At 39.9% G+C, this 21,044-nt stretch overlaps 1 protein-coding gene across 4 annotated transcripts in view; it reads right to left on the reverse strand.

The window, feature by feature from the left end:
* MYH11 (myosin heavy chain 11) overlaps positions 1-21,044 on the reverse strand; it is a 61,733-nt gene that overhangs the window by 11,844 nt on the left and 28,845 nt on the right. For 3 of the 4 annotated variants that reach the window (XM_005240988.4, XM_027791880.2, XM_027791882.2), the window contains exons 6-29: positions 20,173-20,193; positions 17,680-17,772; positions 16,689-16,752; positions 14,515-14,613; positions 13,348-13,491; positions 10,583-10,678; positions 10,080-10,198; positions 9,758-9,910; positions 9,145-9,318; positions 8,771-8,944; positions 8,178-8,292; positions 7,064-7,257; positions 6,773-6,894; positions 6,588-6,657; positions 6,283-6,443; positions 5,335-5,443; positions 4,268-4,399; positions 3,770-3,976; positions 3,253-3,390; positions 2,472-2,595; positions 1,872-2,043; positions 1,106-1,318; positions 817-961; positions 522-728 (exon numbers count right to left, since the gene is read on the reverse strand). In XM_005240988.4, the coding sequence (XP_005241045.1) occupies positions 522-728; positions 817-961; positions 1,106-1,318; positions 1,872-2,043; positions 2,472-2,595; positions 3,253-3,390; positions 3,770-3,976; positions 4,268-4,399; positions 5,335-5,443; positions 6,283-6,443; positions 6,588-6,657; positions 6,773-6,894; positions 7,064-7,257; positions 8,178-8,292; positions 8,771-8,944; positions 9,145-9,318; positions 9,758-9,910; positions 10,080-10,198; positions 10,583-10,678; positions 13,348-13,491; positions 14,515-14,613; positions 16,689-16,752; positions 17,680-17,772; positions 20,173-20,193 (3,246 nt within the window). The remainder of the gene's footprint in view (positions 1-521; positions 729-816; positions 962-1,105; positions 1,319-1,871; positions 2,044-2,471; positions 2,596-3,252; positions 3,391-3,769; positions 3,977-4,267; positions 4,400-5,334; positions 5,444-6,282; positions 6,444-6,587; positions 6,658-6,772; positions 6,895-7,063; positions 7,258-8,177; positions 8,293-8,770; positions 8,945-9,144; positions 9,319-9,757; positions 9,911-10,079; positions 10,199-10,582; positions 10,679-13,347; positions 13,492-14,514; positions 14,614-16,688; positions 16,753-17,679; positions 17,773-20,172; positions 20,194-21,044) is intronic. The other variant, XM_027791881.2, reaches the window with a different exon arrangement.

A 21,044-nucleotide genomic window follows, 5' to 3' on the forward strand; every position in this document is an offset into this window, starting at 1 on the left:
CTGCTGCTATGAATGAAGTTATAACTTGATTAGCATTGCTGGATGAACATCTACCAAAGAACCATTTAAAATTATCTTTAGTTATGTCTTATTAGACACTAAATTATAGATAAGCAAGCATTCTCCTTTCATTGTTGTCTTTTTTTTTTTTTAGCACATCTTACATCTTTAATAGCTGTCTAATCCATTTCCAGAATGTGGTCCCCACCACCCAAAGTGAATGAACAGAATGAAACTCTGTAAAACATGCAGCACAGTCACTGAACCAGTCAGTGGTGGCTTTACAGACTGCAACATGTACAGAGGGATGTTGAGACTAGAAGCTCTTGCTTCCATGAGATAGACTGGCTGTAATTGTTCAACTGTGTGATAACTGAGGTGGAGTTCAAGATAGGAACCCTACAGATGACAAAAAAATGCTCATTTTGGCTGAAGTCAACAGGACCAGGATTGCTCCAGACAGTGTAGACTGGTCTTCTCAAGCCCAGGGTACTACAGCAAAAGGTCAGACTCCTTCCTACCTGTAACTTATGAACTTTTTCATTGAGTTCTGTCCGAACACGCTCTCCATCAGTGTATTTGGACTGTAACTCTTGCAGCTGTACTTCCAGCTTCTTCTTTTTGTGTTCCACATCTTGTTTGGCCTGATTCAGGCTCCTGACTTCATTAGCCAGATCAGCGTTGTCTTTCTCCAGTGTCTGTTTGGTCTTATCCAAGTTTGCTTTAGCCTACAAGCATGAAGTGAAGAAAGGTGATCTATAAAAGGAAGTCATGTTATCTAGTGGGTAGTTTTAAATAAGATGGATTTCTTTTTACCCGTTTAAATTGTTCCAGCTGCTCTGTTAGTTCTTCCACAGCTTGAGTGTGCTTTTGCCTCATCTCCTGGACCTGGGCTTCATGGGTTCGAGTCTCCTCCTCCAGAGCTCTCTTCAGCACTGTGACCTCCTGTTCACGTTTTGCTCTGGAAGTTAACACACATAAATGGAGCAGCAGTAGCAAAAAGTGTTCCAGTCACTGGGAAGATACTGCTGCTGCACAGTTAATAGACAGTGTTGCACTGAGCTTGCTGACATTTGTTTTTGGCCCATGTGCTACATCTCCATACCTGAGCTCTTGCTGGGTGGCTGTTGTATCCAAAGTATCCTCAAGCTCTGTCTTAAGAGCCTCCAGCTCTTCACCTAGGTCTCTCTTCTGTTTTTCTGCTTTGTTTCTTGCAGCTCTCTCAGACTCCAAGTCTTCCTGGAGTTCAGAGATAAGAGACTCCAATTCACGGATCTTCTTGAGGGCATTGTTCTTCTGACTAGTTTCATCTTCAAGCCTGAAAAGAGTATTTCATTTTATATATTAGAAAACAATACAATTTTCACTTTGGGGAAATCAGTAGACAGAGATTAAAGGTTTATAGATTCAGTGCAAGAAAGTACCAAAGAAAGAGGGGGAACTAACACAAAAAGGATCTGGCACAATGCCTGGAGATGCTTATCAGCCAAACTCAGCAAAAGTTTTAGTTTCATTGCCCCTCTTAAATTTATACAGAAAATCCACTGAGATGCTGGAAAGGAACAAAGTTTCTTAAGTAATTTCTGCCTCTTGCCTATGAAGTATGTTGTTGCATTTCGTTTTTTACTTGACAGCACTGCCAGTGCCATTGGCAAGAGGAGTTTTCATTGATATCAGGGGGTAAGATTATGAGTCTGTGGGCAAACAATAGTATTTTTTGCAAAAGGAAATTTGGAAAATGGGGAAAGCATGCAGGGAGGATGTAACTGAGAGATGAGATTCATGACTGCAGCATCTTAGTGTCTGGGAAGGGGAGGGACATATGTTCCAGCCTGGGTTTTCAACCTGTATGGAGATTTGGGAGTGAATACCTGGCTAGAGCAGCCTGCAGTTCTTCCTCCTTCTTGGCTAGTTGTGCCTTCAGCTCAGCAATTTGTGCCTGGAGCTCTGCAATTTGCTCATGTAGATCACTTGACTCCCCTTCCAGCTTCCTCTTAACTTTCTCCAGTTCTTGTCTGCTCTTCTCTTCTTTCTTCAGTCGCACTGAAAAAGTAAGGTTTTTGATCATGGGAATGTGTTAGTACAAGGAGTCCTTAATCCAATCTTGAACTTGGGCAAAAAAATGTTCTGGCCTCTAATGAGGCTGTACATTTAACTACAAGTCACTGCATTGCTGAAGCAATATGCAATACCTTACTGTCACCACTTCTTTCTAGCCACCCCAAAGACTCATTTATTTTTCTCCAGAAGAACCATTATTTTTTTCTCAATTTTCTCTCCTTTACCCTTTTGTATGTAAAAAAAAAAAAAAAAAAAAAAAGGCACAAAATGGCTTCAGCATCAGAAATTTGGAAAACACACCACAGATTTTTTATAAGTTCTCTCCAGATTGTGTTTATGTTTTATTGGGGTTGTTTTTGTTGTGTGCCAAGGCAAAAAAACCCCAAACAGAACGCTTCCATTCATGTTACCTTCAAGTTCTGAAATCATAGACTCATGTTTGGTTTTGAGCTTTGTAAGATTTTTGGCTTTTTCTTCTTCTTCAGCAAGATTTGTTGTTAGATCGCTTATTCTTTCCTCAAGGAGTTTTCTTTCCTTAAGAAAAATAAAATACTTCTGTTAAAAGTGTCTGTCATTGGTGATCACGAAGCAGCTCTTTGCCAAGTATAAATATCCAAGATCCTGTCTTTTTATGCTGTATTTCTTGAGATTGTAGTGATACATTTCAATTTCTCAATTACAGAGGAGCTGAGGAGTGGTGTCTATGACTTCCATATTCTCTAATCTGCTGCTGTTAGAATCCTGTATTCACTCTAATGGCTGGTAGGTACCTGGCCCAGTTCAGAGAATCATTCCCTTTCAAAAATTACTGGAATACATACTTACTTCCAGTTTTAATCATGAAGTTTGGTTGAAATTAGTTGAAAACAAAGAGAATTACTTAGTCTCCTTGGGGGCCAAGAAGCATGTTTTCCACTGATTATGCTTGACTGCTGTGGGTGTTTTGCATGGAGATATTATTACCATAGCAGACCTCAAAACCAGTAGTTCTGCACAATTTTGAATTGTTTAAACAAGTATGGAAAAATGACCAGAAACTTTCTCGATAGAGGCTGGATTGTTGGTCTGGTTAATCTGTACACCCATGAGACTATATAGTGGAGAGCATTCCTGTTGTTCTAGTGGAAGAGAAGGTTTTCTCTCATCTTGCACTATTTTCACAAAGTAAGAAAACGGACCCACAGTGCTTACCTTGGTTAGCTTGTTATTCTGATCTTCCATTATAAGAATATCATCTTCCATTTTCTTTATCTTGCCATCTGCTGTTACTTTTTCAAGTTGCAGTTTCTGTCTTGCAGCTTCTTCTTCTTCCAGCTGTTCCTCAAGGTCCTTTGATGGGAAAAAGAAACCCAACCAAATATGAATTCTGGAAATAAAATACAGCTTAGGTTATAGGAAATGCTTCTTGTTTGTCGCTGTATGTGGGATATGTTGTAGACTTTTTTGTTAAGAACTAGACAATCTGTAATGCTTGGTGATTTAGAATGATTTGTGAAAATTTTTTAGAGAAAATATTTAAAATTGGGACAGGGAAGAGAAGGGGTCCGGAGGAAAGAGCATGAATTAATTTTTCTTACTTCAGTGGCACAGGCACATACTCTACAGGGGGCTGCATAACAAGCGCTTTCATAGGATCTGATGTTTGCCAGTCTCCATTTTTCTCTCTGAGATACAAGTTATTGTCTGGTTGTCACTTACAACTCCTTACCAGCATTTGTTGTTGCATCTTTTTCTTTTCTGCTTGCAACTGCTGACTGCGCTCTTCCTCTTCCTCAATTCTGGCTTCCATCTCATGCAGGATCTCTTCCAGCTCTTGCTTCTTAGCAGCTAAACGGACTCTCATCTCTTCGGCTTCAGCATACAGTTCAGTTTCTGCTTGAAGCTGCTCCTGAAGGAGGTTCTTCTCTTCACAAAGCTATGCAAATAAAATGGATAGGAAGTTAAGACTTTAATTGTGAATTACCCCACAGTGTCTATTTACTGGATAGCCCTAATTTACAGGCAGGCAGCTCTACCACAGGTTCTTGTGTGGTAGGTTCTTGGGATGTTAGATCTCTACTGAAGGAACTGGGAGTTTGTCTGCACTGACCTTTTGTTCTGGACCATCGCTGTGAGCACAAAGAAAAAGGACACCTTTATTTTAATAGCTTCTAGAAATGGTGGAAGAACAGCTAGCGTTTCCCAGAAGCAGAGCGCTGTAAATCACCTGTGAGTGTTTCAGTTCCAGCTCCTTCAATTCACTCTCTGCTTTTTGTTGTCTTTCCTTAGTTTTTTGTAGTTCTTCATCCTTGGCTTGCATTTCTTCCTCTTGGCGGGTGACTTGCAGCAGTGGTTTCACCTGAAAATGAAAAGTTTTGTTAAGAATGTTTCCTGTCAGTATTTATGTTACTGAGCATGGTACTTAAAGGTGCCAGCCTGACTGGCACTACTGGTAGGTAGCACTGTCTGTTGTGGCTCAAGTAGTGAACAAATACTGTCCAGCCAAGCTTGATATAGGCATCTTTAAACCAGCAAGCCTCAGCAGTGTTGCTCTTTGTTGTCTCTGTGTTAATTCTTGGAGCCTTGTTGAGCACCTTTGCCTCCAATAGTGTCACTTTTTGAATGGCTCCAAGCCTGTTTTCATTCACTGATAATGTACAAAAGCTACATTTTCTGCATAAAAGGCAACATGTGCGTGCAGGTGTGTGTTATTGCCTATTTCTGGCTGTAGAGGAGGTTGCTATCAAGGCAAGTAGGAACAGTTTTCTGGATCCAAACTGAAGACCAGTCTCAAAAAAACCCAAACAAACAAAACCCCAAAAAACTCCAACAAGAACCAGAAACCCAGGCCACTTCAATAGCAAAATAGGCTTAATTTGCTTGAGTGTCGAGCAGGACAATGCTTAGTGTCCCAGTTAGGGAACTCCTGAGCCGCTGAGTCCCCCATAGATACGTAACTGTGCATGTTCACAAAATCTTTTATTCTGTCTTCTCATCATCCACCCCCGTGAAATTTAGCAATTAGAAGTTAAGTCCCCAAACACACAAAATCTTTTCTGATTCTCTGCTGAACTAGTTTTTCTACTCAAACTAGAACTAATTTTAATATTAATGGCATTATATAGGTATTCAGAGCATCTCTAACCCAAAATTTTGTGAGGCTACTGAGGCTTTTGCCATCAGCTGCCATGGCCTTTGGAAGAAAGGGTGTGCCTGACATGATATACCTTGCTATCTTGTGCATTTAATTCCTTTTGGAAAGCTGAGAAGAGATAACTGATAGCAGTCACTCACTTTAGTGAACAGTCTCCACCATTGCCAATTCCTCAGCTTCAGGTAAGCAGCACAGTTTCTTTGGATAACCTTCATTGCAGTCAGCTGTTGCTGTCTCTTGGCAAAGGCTCTGTGATTAAAAACATAAAGCAAATTCATTCTGTCTGAGAATACAAGGTGCTTGCAAGATACATTAAGCAAAGAAATTCTAGCATCAGAGTCTGCTGGTTAGCCACATGGTTTGAGAAGTCTGGCACAAATTCTTTTGTCACTTAAAAGAGTCCTTGTGCTTTCTTGAGGAGAGGTGATAACTCTGTTTAGCATTCTGGTATTCTATTTAGTCTTCTGGGTTTTGGCTGTTTGCGCTCCATAGATAGGCACAAACCACAAAGTATACATCTAGTTCTGGATGTGAACATCTTTCCAGAGTAAACGGGCACTCAGAACTTGCATTGATCATCATTCTTGCAATCTATTATATTTAGATTTCTTTGCATAGCAATTTGGTAGCGTGCAGGAAAAGGGCATTGTTGTTAATCGTTTTGTGATGTACATTAATTGAGATCATGCTAGATTAACAGTGCTTCATGCCCAAGCTGTGTAAGAAATTGTTTTACAAATGCCAGTGGTGCTACTACTTGTAATAGTATATAAAACTCCAGTCAGAGGCTAGGATGCTCCTCCTGCTTGTACAGACACATATTTAAACGATGGGTCATTGCCTCAGAGCTTACTGTACAGAGGGTGTAAGGAGCCTCACAATGTAATTGCTTCCCTGTAATTATACTAATAAAATTCTTCTGGGCAGAAAGTGAAGCCTTCATTGGACACAAGTTGAGTTCTAATGCAATACAAGTAACACACCATAATAAAATGTCTTAACATCTTCAGTTTTTTATAGAGAGACCTAAAGGCCACCGTAGATACTCTGCTGCGGAAGACATTGTTTTTGTTAGTACATAGTCTTACTTTCTTGCTAGGTAGCCTCGGCACTGAGCCTGGAAGGCGATTATAACATCTGTAATCTTCAGGTCTCTCTCTTCTTCCAGGTGAGCCAGAACGCCAGTTCTGAAGAAGATTTTACTCTGACCAATCCTGTACAAGTTGGGATCGAGTTCTAGTGCTTTGATCTGGAGGAAAACAGGGATATTTTTTAACTCCAGTGTTGAGGTTTAGGGTATTAAAACTCAATTCTCATTTCTGTTCAATCTCAACAGCTTTTATATAAGAAGTATAGACCTGATTATCAACAGGATCAAAAATGCTTTCCTTACCATCAGTATACAAGCCTGCTTCCCATCCATGAATCCCTTAGGAATAGCATTTGCAGCAAGAATTTCATATCTGCCAAAAGATGTTGATGTTAGGGAGATTGACACATATCAGATTATTTTGTACAGACAAACATGTAATATACCACTATTAAACCCAGAGTTAGGACCAAGTGAGGGATTCCTACCTCTGACGGAACTCCTGGAAGACAATCCTGTTGGGGAATCCCTGCCGGCAAATACGAATACCTTCCAAGACACCATTGCAGCGCAACTGCTCCAGCACTAAATGGGCATCAAGTTTGCCAGCCTGAAAGGGGAACAGAAAGTACTCGTAGCACAGTAGAAAATTGCAGAAATGTTACTAGCTGTGTATCTATGTTTGAAGACATTCAGCTCTGAGATGTACTGGTACAGTGAGCAGCAGCTCAACATGAATAATGTACCAGGAGTCTGAAAACCGAACATTTGAAATTTACCCTTTTTTCATGATTTGGAATGATGCAGCGGACAAAGTTGGGATTGGTATTCCTTAAGGTGGTCATCAGTTTGGTCAGCTGCTCCTTATAGAGTTGCCCAACAGTACGGAACATGCCTTTCTTGGTTTTTGAAGCACTAGGGAGTGAGCTTTCGGTCATCTTGGCCATCTGGTCCAGCCCAACTATACGGTCCACTGAAATATAAAAGCAAGCATGAATGGAACTACTTATATGAACTGTCCTCTCCTCACATTGCATCTGTCGCTGGCATTGGTAAACTGCAACTTCCCCAAGAGGTCTGATATATTTTTGATGCAGTAGAAGCGTACTAACAAAAGTACTAGAAGAACCTTCTAGGTAAACGGCCTACTTTTGTCAAGCATGAAAATGAGGATCTTTGTTAACTAGTGACAGAATGGAGCAGTTTAATATACAGAACTTATTTTATCTTTGCTCTAAAAAGAACATTCCTTCTGCAAAATAACCAGTTGGTAGGTTGGTGTCAGAACCAGGAACAACAACTCTTGACTCCCATCTGTTGCCCAGTGGTTCTCAAAATTTAGCTAATGTCTCTCTGAGGTATTTGGTAACTCAGAGCCACCTTGCTGGTGTTTGAACGCACATTTATGTCCATACATTAAATACACTGTAGCATATGTGTTACAGATCCATATAAATTTTTTTAAACAAGTGTTTTACATGCATACAGACATTCTTCTGATTGAGTTTAGTTGAAATTGTACATCACTGGACAGAACAGTGCAGGACTGCTGGGAGAGGAGTGTGTAAGGGAAGTCATTTATAAAACCCAACAAAACCTGTGTTAAATGAGATCTACAATAACATATATTCAGCAACATTATAACAGTGTAATGAATAATTTTTATTCTGTTGCTGAATGAATACGGAAATGTTTTGATAGTTCTTTAAGCTATCTCATGATGTTTTTCATAAATGTGTCCTTAGAACACTTTATTCTTGCTTCTTAGTTCAGTCTCTTCTATGTTTATTATTTCCATACTTGTGTCCTGCCAGCAAGGAATAACTGTCAAAAAGTTCTGGTAGAAGTTTCTCCCTTTAAACCACATTACTGATTTAGAGTTGCGATTCATACCATCTTTCCAAAGATCTGCTACAAATTTGTCTGAAGACTGGTTAAGCAGAGAAGTCACATTGTCATTTAGTGGGTCCATGTTTTTTGTTAGCCAGGCAGTTGCATTGTAGGTAACCTGCCGGAAACAGTGATATGTCAAAAATCTGTCCTTGATAAAGAGATCTGGAATGTCCAAAACCACAAGGCACTGTATTAACACAAAATCATACAAATAATAATGTGAAAAGCTTTCTATGGTTGAAAGCTGAGCATTTGTTCTTATATGTACTAGCATCTGAAAAGCATTTTGCTGTTGTACCCATGGCAGGGCATCTGCTGTGGCTTTAAAAAATCTGCTTGCTGGAAAGGAGTCCGAGTTACTCAGCTTCACAGTAACCCTGGTGCTGGTTATTTTTGCTTTGATGTAAGCTTAGCACAACCATGAAAGTTTTGTAAATCTTACTTTATGTTATGTAATTAAAGCACTTAATGTATACATTATATAACTAAAGCCATCTTTTATCCCCACAGGTACTAGACTGTTTCTTTTTTACCATTTTGGGTAGCAAAGAATGAAAGTTCTCTAAGTGACAATAGCTTGATCTGTCCAGTACCTTTCCTGCGTAGTGCATTATACAGAACTCGGTTTTATCCTTGAGTTGCTTGGGCTTCTGGAATTTGGGATGGTTGCCTTGCTCTTGACATAGTTTCTCCACAAAGGATGTGTCAGTAGCTTTGGGGAACCAGCACTCTTCATCCAGCAGAGCAAGGACACCTGGAGGGTTGGTCTGTAATGTGAGCAATATCAGATCAGTATTATCACTGGCAGAGGCAATGAAAGAGTAGCACCTTCTTTATCCCTTATGTTACAAATCCTCCCAGGCAGCAAAGGATCTGGAATACCTTAACTGGCTCTCTTACTGCACTGACATATAACTGACCCTGATGCAACCTGTGTAGTATCCCACCTACAGAGATACAATCTTACTGGTCTTTCAATCAGCTCAATGCAAGGTTGCAGGTCAAGGCCAAAATCAATGAAATTCCATTCGATGCCCTCTCGCTGGTATTCTTCTTGCTCCAATATAAACATTGTGTGGTTGAAGAGCTGCTGAAGTTTCTCATTAGTGTAATTGATGCACAGCTGCTCAAAGGAATTGATCTGTGAAGAGGGAAAAAAGTGAATTCCTAATGTTAGAAAGAGACAAGATAAATTTGCTGTCTGCTGTTTTTTTCTACATACTACAATAATTCAAGTACAAGGATCTATATTTTCCTAATGTCTTGGAAATTTACAGTAAGTTCTCAAGTGGTAAATCTTTGTACTGGGACCCGTTCATAAGACGCAGACCCTGGCTCTATGCGCTGAGTGCTGCAGAAGCCCAGCAGGAGGATGCTGCTGGCCCCCAGCCCTTCGTGCCCAAGGGAAAGACAAGCAGCCAGGTGTAGCAGGCCTGTAAGTCATGTTGGCCACAGGCTGCTAACCAGCTTGAAAGAAGCAAATTGGTTTTGGGACTCTGAACTTAGATTTTTGTTATCTTATACCCAAACCACTGCGTGACAATAAGGAGTTTAGTCAGCTTGTGTCCCACAGCGCATACCTCAAAAATCTCAAATCCAGCAATGTCAAGGATCCCCAAGAAGGAAGCGCCTTGTCTTTTTGTTTTATCGAGAGCTTTGTTTACACGAGCTAGAATCCAACGGAAAAGACGTTCAAATTGTGCCTTGGCCAAAGCCTCTATGGCAAAGTCCGCCTGAAAAAAAAAGAAGAGCAAACTGCAAGTGAAAGAAGAAACCCAGTTAGCTGCTAATTTCTGTGGAGATGAGACAGAAAACTGATACTTCCTTTCAGACAAGATGTAAGAAAAAAAGGAGAAATTAGAATAGTTTCAGGAGAGCTGAGCAGACTGCAAGTAGGTATACCTGCTCTTTGGTCTGAGCTTTCTGAACAACATCTCGTCCTACTTTGATCCTTGGAGTTAGAATAGATCTTGTGAAATCTGTCACGTTAATCCCCATCAGGTGACACACTTTTTGTGCAGCTAGGATAAAAGAGTATTGTTTTATTTCAGATTGAATTTTTTCTTAGCAGGTCAGTAAGTGTGAATACAAGCAGCTCTGCAAGTATGTGACGTTATTTATCTTCCTTAAAAGCTCCTCTGTTGTACGTACAAGAGATGCCACTTGCTATAGAAGTATTATTCATGATCCAAGCAGCAAAATCATGGTTCATCAATTTATGGATTCAAGATTACCAGAAAAGGTAATGATAATTGAGCTGATTTTAAGTATAGGATCTCTTTTAAAGCCTGTGAAGTATGTATGTAATAACAATTAAATAAAAAATACTGATAGGAGTGCTCACTCAGCTGCTATTTTATTATTTTTTTAATGTTAACTGATCTTTTTAAAGTGGTAAATCATACCAGTATTGTCTGGCATAGAAGCTTGATCGGTGTTTCTCTCCTTCTTGAAGACAATATTACCCAACTGTAGGACAGATGAAACAACTCTCAGTATAGCTGCAAGAGAAACAGATAATATAAATGAGAACCAGAACAGACACATTTTGAAATGTGCCATCTATTGTCTGTGAAAACAAAGATTCATTCTATTGCCTATGGTAGTCTGAACCTCTATGGGAAGAGCTAGGTTTGTTTTAAAAGACCGTGCCATAAACTGCAGCAGTCTGAGAGCTGACTGAGCAACTATCTCAACAATCTGTACGGTGGAGTGAACAGGCCAGTCTGGGAATACCAGCACCTCCAAGCTAAGTTGTGCTGGCTCCCCAGGTCTCAGGAATTCATCTCCCACTCACAGTGGCCTGTACCGTCTTCCTTATTCAGTCACTTGACAATCTATAGTTCTGTCTTCAAAATAAATTTTAAAAATCTATGAATTACCAGCAGCTTCAAAAATGTGGCACTTCTGAAGCTCCAGTTATGCAGGAACATGTGGCTATTTAGTTGTGCCACTGAAACCAAATGTATACAAATCTTTGAAGGATTAGTTTCCAAGTACAGAAAAGTAATTGGTTGATGTTTGATTACTGACATGTATAAATGTGATGTCACCTAACTTCAGGTAGTAAAGTCTACTGAGATTTTATGAATCTAGGGGGTTCTATTTGTTTATTTGGTAAACTGGAATACTGTCCTAATGGGCTTATATTTTAGAACATGAAATCAAAGGACTTCAGACAGTAACAGAATGACTCCTGTTGTTGTAATAGAGAATGCTTCTGTCAACACCAGCACGCATGTCCTGGCAAGACAACGAACCAGTCTTCATCAGTAACATCATCTGAATTTACCGAGGCACCAAGGCTGGGATTTGCAATACTGTCCTGCAAGGCAAGGCATTTTTTTCTCACCATCCGTCAGTCACTGCTGCAGGGACGGGATGTGACAGATCTCTGTTCCTTGCTGCCACAGCTGGTCCAAGACTCAAGTGATGGGGTGACCCTGTTTGTGCCACCAGGTGTCACGGGGCATGGCAGTGTGCATCCATGGGCAATACACACTGGCATGCATCAGCTGAAGCCCTGCTTGCTCCCAGGAACAGTGAGAGGTAAAAGCTACACAGAGATGTCTCTGGCAGGCCCATGTTCTCAAGATAGTTTAGTTGTTTCACGCTCTTTGTTTTTATTTGTCTTTTTTCTGAGTCAGTGAATACAAATATGAGCTATTTAAGCCTGTTTAATTTCTTCCAAAATTAGAATATTTTGCAACTTTTTCATGCTAGTTGTTGGAAAGTTCTGAAAAAGTGGCTTCAAATGGTTGTTACTGTTGTTAGAGCTGACTTGAATTCAGTAGTCTGTTTTGGGTACATATGGAGTTCTTATGAGAAATCTTCCCTTTCACACAAACCACCTTTCGAAACCCTATGTGCTATAGTACTTTTGCATGCTGACAACCCCACTGATGCTGTGGAATTCAAATGAGTCAGGAGAGCATCTCACGTTCCTCTTACAAGCAGGCCTCCAGAATTTATAAGACTTATAAGAAAAAGCCTTGCAGCTCTTTATTCAGATGGACAGCAAAATATTGTGACAATTATTTTCTTTGTTCCATGTTTAAATTACTGGGTAGACCTGCCCTGTGCATTACCAGTTGTTCTGTTCATCACAGAGATAATTTCTTTTTGATGATATGAACTCTCTTTTCCAATATAGGTGGTGATTTTTCAATATTTCTTCACTGCGCTTCCAGCAAGTGCTGCCAGTTTAAACCTTTGAGGTGGTTTGCAAGGAGTTTTCATTATTGGCTTCAGCTGCTCCCACCGGTACCCACTGGAGCAATGGGAGAAGGTAGGCCACTGTAGTAATTATTTAATTAGAACTTTTCTAACAGCAACCTAAAATGGTTAGATGGTAATTACATCTCTTTGCAAGGCAAGAACTGTCACCCTAAAACAAGACTTCCTGAAGCATCACCCTGTTTGACACAAGGGTGGCAATGATTCCAAGGAGGCTGGTAGTGTTTTGTGTTGTGGATCTACAACAGCAGTTTCAGTGTCTTCACTGCCAGTGTATTCTCAGCCCCTGCTATCCTCCCCTCAGATCCCTGCTGCTGGTTTATGTTGTCCTCAGGCACTGTACCGCTACCAGTTCAGTTGCTTGTTATTACTGGCTCTGACGATGCTTGTGTGACATGACCTTCATCCTGTGTTTAGATCCTGCCTTGATCTTGTGTCTCTCCTGGTCACACAGAACTGAGTTCCCATATGATTCCCAACGTGAAGCAGAAACAAACCTGTGCCTGAGAAGTTTTACTTTATAAATAGAGAACCTTAATTCACTTTCCATGAGACATCTATGGTTTAATTAATCTAATACCTCCTGAGGAGGAGGGAAGTCTATGGGCACTAATTCACAGTGCACTTAGAAACAGTAGCTAGGTAACGGTTGGTAATAGTTTTACACAGAGGATATAAGAGGCAACCAGGTTAAGTAACATAGGTACATTTGGAATCCTCCAGTTGGTAGTTCATACAAGATCACACTTCTCCAGAGAAACACAGACGTAAAATCTGAATAATCTTAGTTTTCTTATGAACGTAGAATCTTACTTCATGTGCGTGTTTTGCAAAGCGATTATTCTGGACAGAATTAACCCCCGTACATTTGCATCTCTCTATAGCATCACTTGCAGATGTATACCTGGAATACAATCTTGCTAACAATTCTCACCTGTCTGTTCCTCCTCAGTAAAGCCCATAATTGTCATAGCTTCCAAGGTCTCCTGGAACATCTCATCGTCTTGTTGAGCAGGAATAGGCACATGGCCATTGGATAGAAAGGTATAATTGCCAAAGCCTTCCAGCAAGAGGTCATCTAAAAAGCAAGGAAGAAAAGCTTTACTTAAGTGTGTCAACTTAATGTTCTTGGTTCATAAGTTTTCCTGGTGAACAACAGGAAAAAAACCCCAGTGTTTTCACCATGGGAAGACTCTGCTTTTAGGAGTTTAGGGTTTTGTGGTGCACAAATATTTTCAGAATAACTCTTCATTTAGCAAGCTTGATTGTTTCCAGTTTTCATTAGTAACTGGGGATATCTCTGCCCCACAGTGGAATTTTGCACCCTATGGACTCAAACTGAGCCATTCTGCCCAAATGTCTTTTATTTTATGCCATGTGTAACCTACTCAGAATTACACCTCTCCCTGTGGGGATTTATATCAGGTAATAAGAATGGTACCAGGTAGCAACCATAGTGGGCCAGACTGAAAGGCTCTTCAGCTCTATGCTGTGGCAAACAAAAAATTCTTAGGTAAGGAGCGTAAAAAATAGGGAAAATACAGTTATCCATTGCTTTGTATGTTCTTTGGCAACCAGTGATTATGACATCTTTCCCAAAATCACTGGAACTGTGATATTCCTATACATATAATATCTTATCCTTCTTTTCGGATCCACTTACACTTTTCACCTTCTGAACATTCTGAAGCTATGGTTTTCACAGTGTAATAATGTGCTATCGGAAAAACATTATCTTAATTTATTTTAAAACCACAAACCAGTATTTTTATGGGGAACCCCAGTCTCCTGTGTAAGAAAATAATTAATAGCTCTTCCCTAATCATCTTCTCAATATCATTCAAGATGGGATCTGAATGGGTTTACATTTCCTGTGAGTTGAAACGTCCTGTAAACTACAGGCAACCTGGCTTAAACAGGTTAATGTGAATTGAAGCTTTCTTATAATTCACTTGAGAGAGTTATTTTCTATTGCTAACAAGCTGTTTGTTTATAGAAAGGATTGAATAAAATACAATTAAAGAAGTTAAGATAAATTACCATAAATAGCCATTGCTCAGACTTTTCAATGAGATTTAAGAATTATTAGCAAGTAACTTACTTCTCATTTGCTCGGAAGCTCCAGCAATCAAATAGTAAAAGATATGAAATGTTCGCTCATCTTTAGCCTGACGAATAGCACGGGATTTTTCAAGCAAATCTGTTTGTCAAGTGTGTTAAAAAAAATCAGTAACATATTTCAGTCCTTCCTTAATTGTGCCATCAGCCTCAGTAGCATCAATAGCATTGCTGAAATATTTGCCACAAGCTTGTCTAACATGAACATGCATCCAATTCTGTGTTCTGGTATTGCTATAACTCTCACCGCAATGATTAGATCATTTTCCTACCTCCTATTGTATGGTAAATGCTGGTAATCGTGGTAATAAGTACCACAATAGACATAAATGCTTCTAAAACCAGATATATAAGAATAGTAGTCACAATATGATTCACACCACTGTTAAAATGAAGTACCAATACGATTCTTTCAACATAAGGTGGGGCTGCTAGAAAAAAAAGCTCTTGAAGCCAGCATTGTAAGTATAAAAGCAACTTTATTTATGGTCTGTTTTTGTGACTATAAACTACTAAAAATGAAGTGGGCAATAGTGTAAGTATTTCAACACCAGTCAGTGATTCACTCTTGAAAAGCTGTAGTTAAGACCAAAAAAATTAAACCCTTATTTTTGCTAAAGATTGCTTGTCAAAGTAAGAGCAGAAAGATGAACTGTTTGCTGTTTGATGCTACACCCTGTAGTTAAGGTCCTTCTTTATAGCTGCATCTTTATTTCTTATGTATTGGAGCAAACAGCTCCTTTTCTATGCAAAGATGAGCCATGCAGCACTGAGGAATCTAGCTACATACCAATTTGTTCATTAAAACACGCTACCTCTTAAACATAACCAAGGGAAGAGGCAACAGTACTTGGCAAGCAAAGCCAGGCTAAGATGAATTTATCTGAAATGGCTGTATTTTTCTTGAAAAAATACGTTGAGGTTATTGATACAGAGCTCACTGCTCTGGGTGTGCCATTTGAGACAGCAGGACAGTATTTAATGTCCAGAGCAGTCAAGTCCTTTGGACGTTTCTAGCACTTGATGCTATCTGGGGCATCAGCACTGGCAAAATATTTGCTTCCCTTCAGTTGACTGACAGTTTCCATAACATGTTATTTCTGACCATGGCAGTTTAACAAAATGTGCAGACATCAAGTCAGGTTCAGGATAAATTGTCCCTGGGTATGACAAAGGGAAAGGATCTGTAAGGGCTCTGAGACAGCTCTTCCGACTGCACCACGTTCTTTGGCTTTTCCTGTGTCTTCTGTTCTTATTAATACGAAGTCTTCAGAGGGGTGGAAGGGGAAGGTATATTACTTTTATTAAAATGATGCTTTGATCCTCCAGACATTAACTAGAAAGCTGCCATACTAGATACTGCATAGACATCTACCTTAACGGGTTACTCTCAGTGCTTTATCTTGGAACGCCTCTGTCCCAGTACAACATATATGGCCTTTGCTATACCTAAACAGCAGGGCACGTACAGCTTGATCAAGCTTGATCATTCAGTCTGCAAGGCTCAGAACCCTTCCCTTACAGAAGCCCGGGTGCACAGGGCTGAGGGTGAGATCATACTGAGCATCTGGTCTTCATCCCAGCACGCAGCCAGGACCAGGACAAAGTGCCAAAGCTGGACTTGAAAACTGGGAAGCACTCTCCAGAATCCTGGGCAAACTAGTGATAATACCGAGCATTCGGTGTTTTTTCAAAGTGCCTGTCACAGCACCAGTAAGAAACAGTAAAATGTGAAAACTTTTTATGCAGCTGGAAATGTAGCCCACAGGGAACCAGAGTGACCCATGCAGGATCACATTGATACAAAACAAAACGACCACATAGCTCTCAAGATCACATGCAATCTCCACCACAGAACAATCTTTTCCCTTAAAGTGCCCTGCTGTTGCCTTAGGTACGATGCCTCCACTTTCTGCAGCTGTATATTGGGGAATAGCACACTTTCCTATAGCTGGGAAAACAGACCCAAAAATGTAAACATGAGAGTAAGACGAACTGAGACGCTGATATCAGCATAAATGGAGCTACTTCCCTCCATCTTTGTTTATACCAGCCTCAGCAATATTTGCCTTTCTTAGACATGCAGTGGAGCTTGTTTATCCTACTTCCTTCTGCTCCCCCTGCTCAGCTCCCAGTGCAGCTCACTGAAAAGGATACAAGTCTCTATGTTTGCTCCGACAATGTAGCCTGTCACATCAAAGTTGATGCGGATGAATTTGCCCTGTAAATGAAAAGAAGATCTAGATTTAACTGTTCTTTCAGGTTAGGCCAGATTTCCCAGGATTAGTATTTAGCCTGTTTAATAAGACGTGTGCATCCTCTTAAGAATAACATGCTCGATGCCCTCCTGCCGGGACAACCCATGGAAAAGCCTGCAGGGAAGTGAACTTCTCTGATATTCCCTGTGCAGAGATTTGCTCCCACATTTGTTCAGGCACTTAGAGGTAAAGGAATCCTCCCTACTGGACCAGGCTTTGGAAGCTAGGGATATGACAACATCTATTTTTTACTTTGATTTCCATAAGGTCAATAAGGGAATAGTGTTGGATCTGCATAATTCCCACTGCTAAGGTTCATCTGCATAGATCTCTGAATTTTGCAGGGAGAGAACAGCGGTGGGAGGGGAGGGTCTGCAGGGAAGACAAGCATCTGCCAGCACCCCTAGAAAAAAGCATCATCAAATAGTGACAGCCCTCAGCTCACATCATTCTAACTTGAATCTGTATAACTGTTTTATCTTTTTCTCCTGTAAGTTTTTAATTTAATACATTAACCACTTATGCTAAGTGACAATCCCACCTTATGAGATATATGCTCAACAGTGGTGCAAGGAACAAGAAAGTACAGATTTTGTTTGCAAATATTCTGAAGGTGGCTATATCCTGGACCAGGAATTGACTCTGGAAGGTCACACATAGACTGCTAAATTGTGAGATGACAATGGTACTGTCAAGTTGGAGCTTGATCTTTAATCTTCTATAAGGCAAAATTCCTATTTCAGAGAGGAGTTCTGAAATGTTTTTAAGGGATTAGTTTTATGATACTCTTTAAAGTGAAGCACTCATGAGGGCCACTGTCTGTACATTGTGTTTTAAAAGATGTTATACCTCCCCCCCCACACAGACCAAACTGGATTTCTCCTACTTACAAATCTGGAGGAGTTGTCATTCTTCACAGTTTTGGCATTTCCAAAAGCTTCAAGAATAGGGTTTGCCTGTAGAAGCTGTTTTTCCAGCTCACCCTAAAATTAATTCAGAAGCAGTTAACCCTAAACTTCATAATTACTTAATTAAAGCCAACACATGTACACTGGAGAAAAATGTGAAAGATAATTTAAGCGTCTAACTTTTTTTTTTTTCTGAATACTGCATGTCATGTGGATTTGTTTTAATTCTCTGTTAATCTGTGTTTATATATTTGTGCATTGACTGCTGTGCTGTATACATGACCCTTTTCCAGCCCTGTTGCCTGTGACAGATCAAAGTCTATTAATCTGTCCAGCATCATAACTGGCCTTTCTTTTAAAAAAAGGGTCAATGTCAAATAATTTTTTTCTCAGTTTAATATCATTTTTGGAAAGGATATTCTTAAAAAAACCTCTAGCATGTCTTTTTCAAGTTAGTTTATTGAGATCCTTTGCTAGCAAATGACGACGTAATTAGAATAACTTGCCAAGAATCATTTTAATGTAATGCAGCACAAAGCTACAAAGCAGATTTCATCAAGTCTATTAATAATGATCCATGCAAGGCTAAAGGTTAAATACGGAAATGCATTGATTTGTTTCAAACTAGGATAATGGATTCTCATGCAAACACACAAACTTTGTATTATATTGTTAATTGTGATTGGTAATGCTAATGAAACAAATCATGCAATGAAATAAGCATGCATTTAATACTTCTATTTCTAAACAAAAGAATGAAGTTGAAAATCCTTTGCTTATGAATACAGCTTTTCTGAACTTTTCATTCAGCTCTGTCCTATGAATTCACTCAGTTTCACATTTGCTTCTTGTCATCCTGTTGTTTGAGTACAGTTCTGCAGTAACATGCATTATTTCAAATAACTCACCCTGAAATGGAAAAAGTCCTTGGTAGAGAACGTGATATCATTTGAATCATTTTAATTAGAAAATAAGGCAATATTTAGGTTGAATCTAGGGAAAATAATTTGGAAAATGAAAGTACTTCCCAATTAGTGTGTAAAACTGATAACCTTTTTTAAAATGCTGTTCCTGAATGTTTTGTAACTTCTGTGGCAATGATGAGACCTGCCTCAAAAATATCGTTAAAAAGGAACAGTTTGTTAACAAATGGCTAAAATAATCTGCATGGTCACGAGACAGGAGAACGAATACTTTCCTGACAGCACAGATCTTTTGAGAGGTAAGGCATGTATCAAGACTGCGCTTCGAAAAAAAGAAAATAAAAACCCCACCAAAAATCTCCCAAAACTTACTACCTAAGAGTTGGAGGAACAGGGAAAGGAGATTTCCAAACAGGCTAATACAGGAGTCCTGGAATAAGTGATGAATTCCTAAAAGTACCTTAAGTTTCTCTGTACTGAGCAACTCTTCCCAATTACACTCTGTAGACTTCAAAACTCCACTCTAAGTGTAGGGCGTTGCTGAAATCGGATGGTGACGTCTGAGATAGAGCCTTGTCTGCTATACTGAAGCAGATACCACCTGCTTCTAGTGAGAACTGAGCTATGCCATAAACTTGGGATAGAAAACTGTGCCTCCAAATTAGCTGCACTGTATGCATCTCTAAGTCCACTGAGCCCTGCAGCTGCCTATGCCAACAACGAATGAGTTTTTTTGCAGAGAGCTTGTCAAATGGAGTACTAAATTAACTAAGGGGCAACACACTTTGTCATAGCCAAAGTCTGAGAGGCAGCAGTCAGAATGGGGGAAAAAAAAAGACCCCATTAAGAAAAATAATCCCATTTGCCTGGTACAGAAACAGAAAGAATATGCCAGCAAACCTCCTCTATTCCCAAAGCATTGGTGTGCTGGTGCCACAGTACAGGGGGGTCATGAGGTCCTGTAAGAAACTGCTGTAACACACCTGCAGACACACGCTGCGGTGGAAATGGCTCTGTTACACATCATAGCAGCAAGCTAAGAACATGCTAACTTTTGTGGACGTGAACAATTCGCAACATTTACATGAAAATGTAAAATTGAAAGCAGTATCAAATGAAAAGCATGCAGCTAAAGGGATCGATCAAACACTGTGAGGTTTAGAAATTATTTCACAACAGTCCTAAAAAGTTCAACCTGAAGCACGGGAAGTGTTTGGGTATTTTCATTCAGAAATCACATTGCTCAATTTCAGGCTGAGTGGCTCTTTCAGGATCGTGGGAAATTTCATTCAAACTATGGCAACTTGAACACACACATAGAGAAGAGAGTGATATTTGAAAGATGGCCCTGCCTGTGTCAGACCTCATTCTTTACCATGGAGCCTGACACAGTTAGGGTTGATTTGTGAGAGCATTTGGCGCTATTGTTGCTTTTTATCATATCATACAACATATTTCAACAAAATCTCTCTTAAATTTTCGAGGTGCAACAATAGCATGCAGATCTACACTCAGTGCCTTAAACACACATCAAACAGTCTAAGTTACTCACGTAAGAAAAAGATGGACCTTGCTGTATTGAATAACATGGTATAAAACAAGTGTCAGTATCATTTCCATTACAGACATTTTTACTGTTTTTCCTGTATTAAAATAACCAACACACAGTTTCCATGCAAATAAACCAGGGATACAAATACAAACGATCTATTGCAGACATACCAAGAGTACAAATAGCTTTAACATATATAGAGCATCTTAACTGAAGAAAAAAAACAAACCCTGAAGCAAAAGGATGGGATTTGGATCCAGTCCCAGGTTAGTCTCCCAGGACCAGGCAAGGACAGATATTTTTATGGTAAATCCACAGTCCTACTCCTGTGCAACTGAGGCATTTTGCTATTCATTATTTTTTAATGACTGCGATTGTAGCGTCAGTAGTCTCAGTCACCGGATTACTATTTGTCAGCACGTTATAGTACAACTTAGACTTTCTCTCAGCTCCTGTCTGGTGGAATTTGCCTTCAGGTCTGTCTTGGGGCCAATTTGATCCTGAGCCTCATGCAGTTTCCCAGAGGAGTCAGCAGCGACTGCAGTTACATGCCTGTTCGGGATGGCCTTGAAACCACAAGTTCATTTCCCCTAGCCACTGAGCAGGGACCCAGTAGGAAGAAATAAGTTTTTTGGATAAACATTCAACAAAGGAAAATGATGCCTTTAGTCTTGGACCATTTCCACTACATTTAATCACAGATTTCTAGAAAAATACTACCCTAAGGGACATCTACTCCCTTCCCTGCCCCAAAGCAGAATCTGCTGTACATAAACAACAATTATTTATGGTGGAAGAGGCCAGGCTGCACAGCGTGTGCTCTGGAGTCCTCTATCCATCAGCATACAGGGTAGGCAAGGGCAGCTGCAAGA

This window comes from Falco peregrinus, chromosome 5 (assembly GCF_023634155.1).
Source record: "Falco peregrinus isolate bFalPer1 chromosome 5, bFalPer1.pri, whole genome shotgun sequence".
NCBI lineage: Eukaryota > Metazoa > Chordata > Aves > Falconiformes > Falconidae > Falco > Falco peregrinus.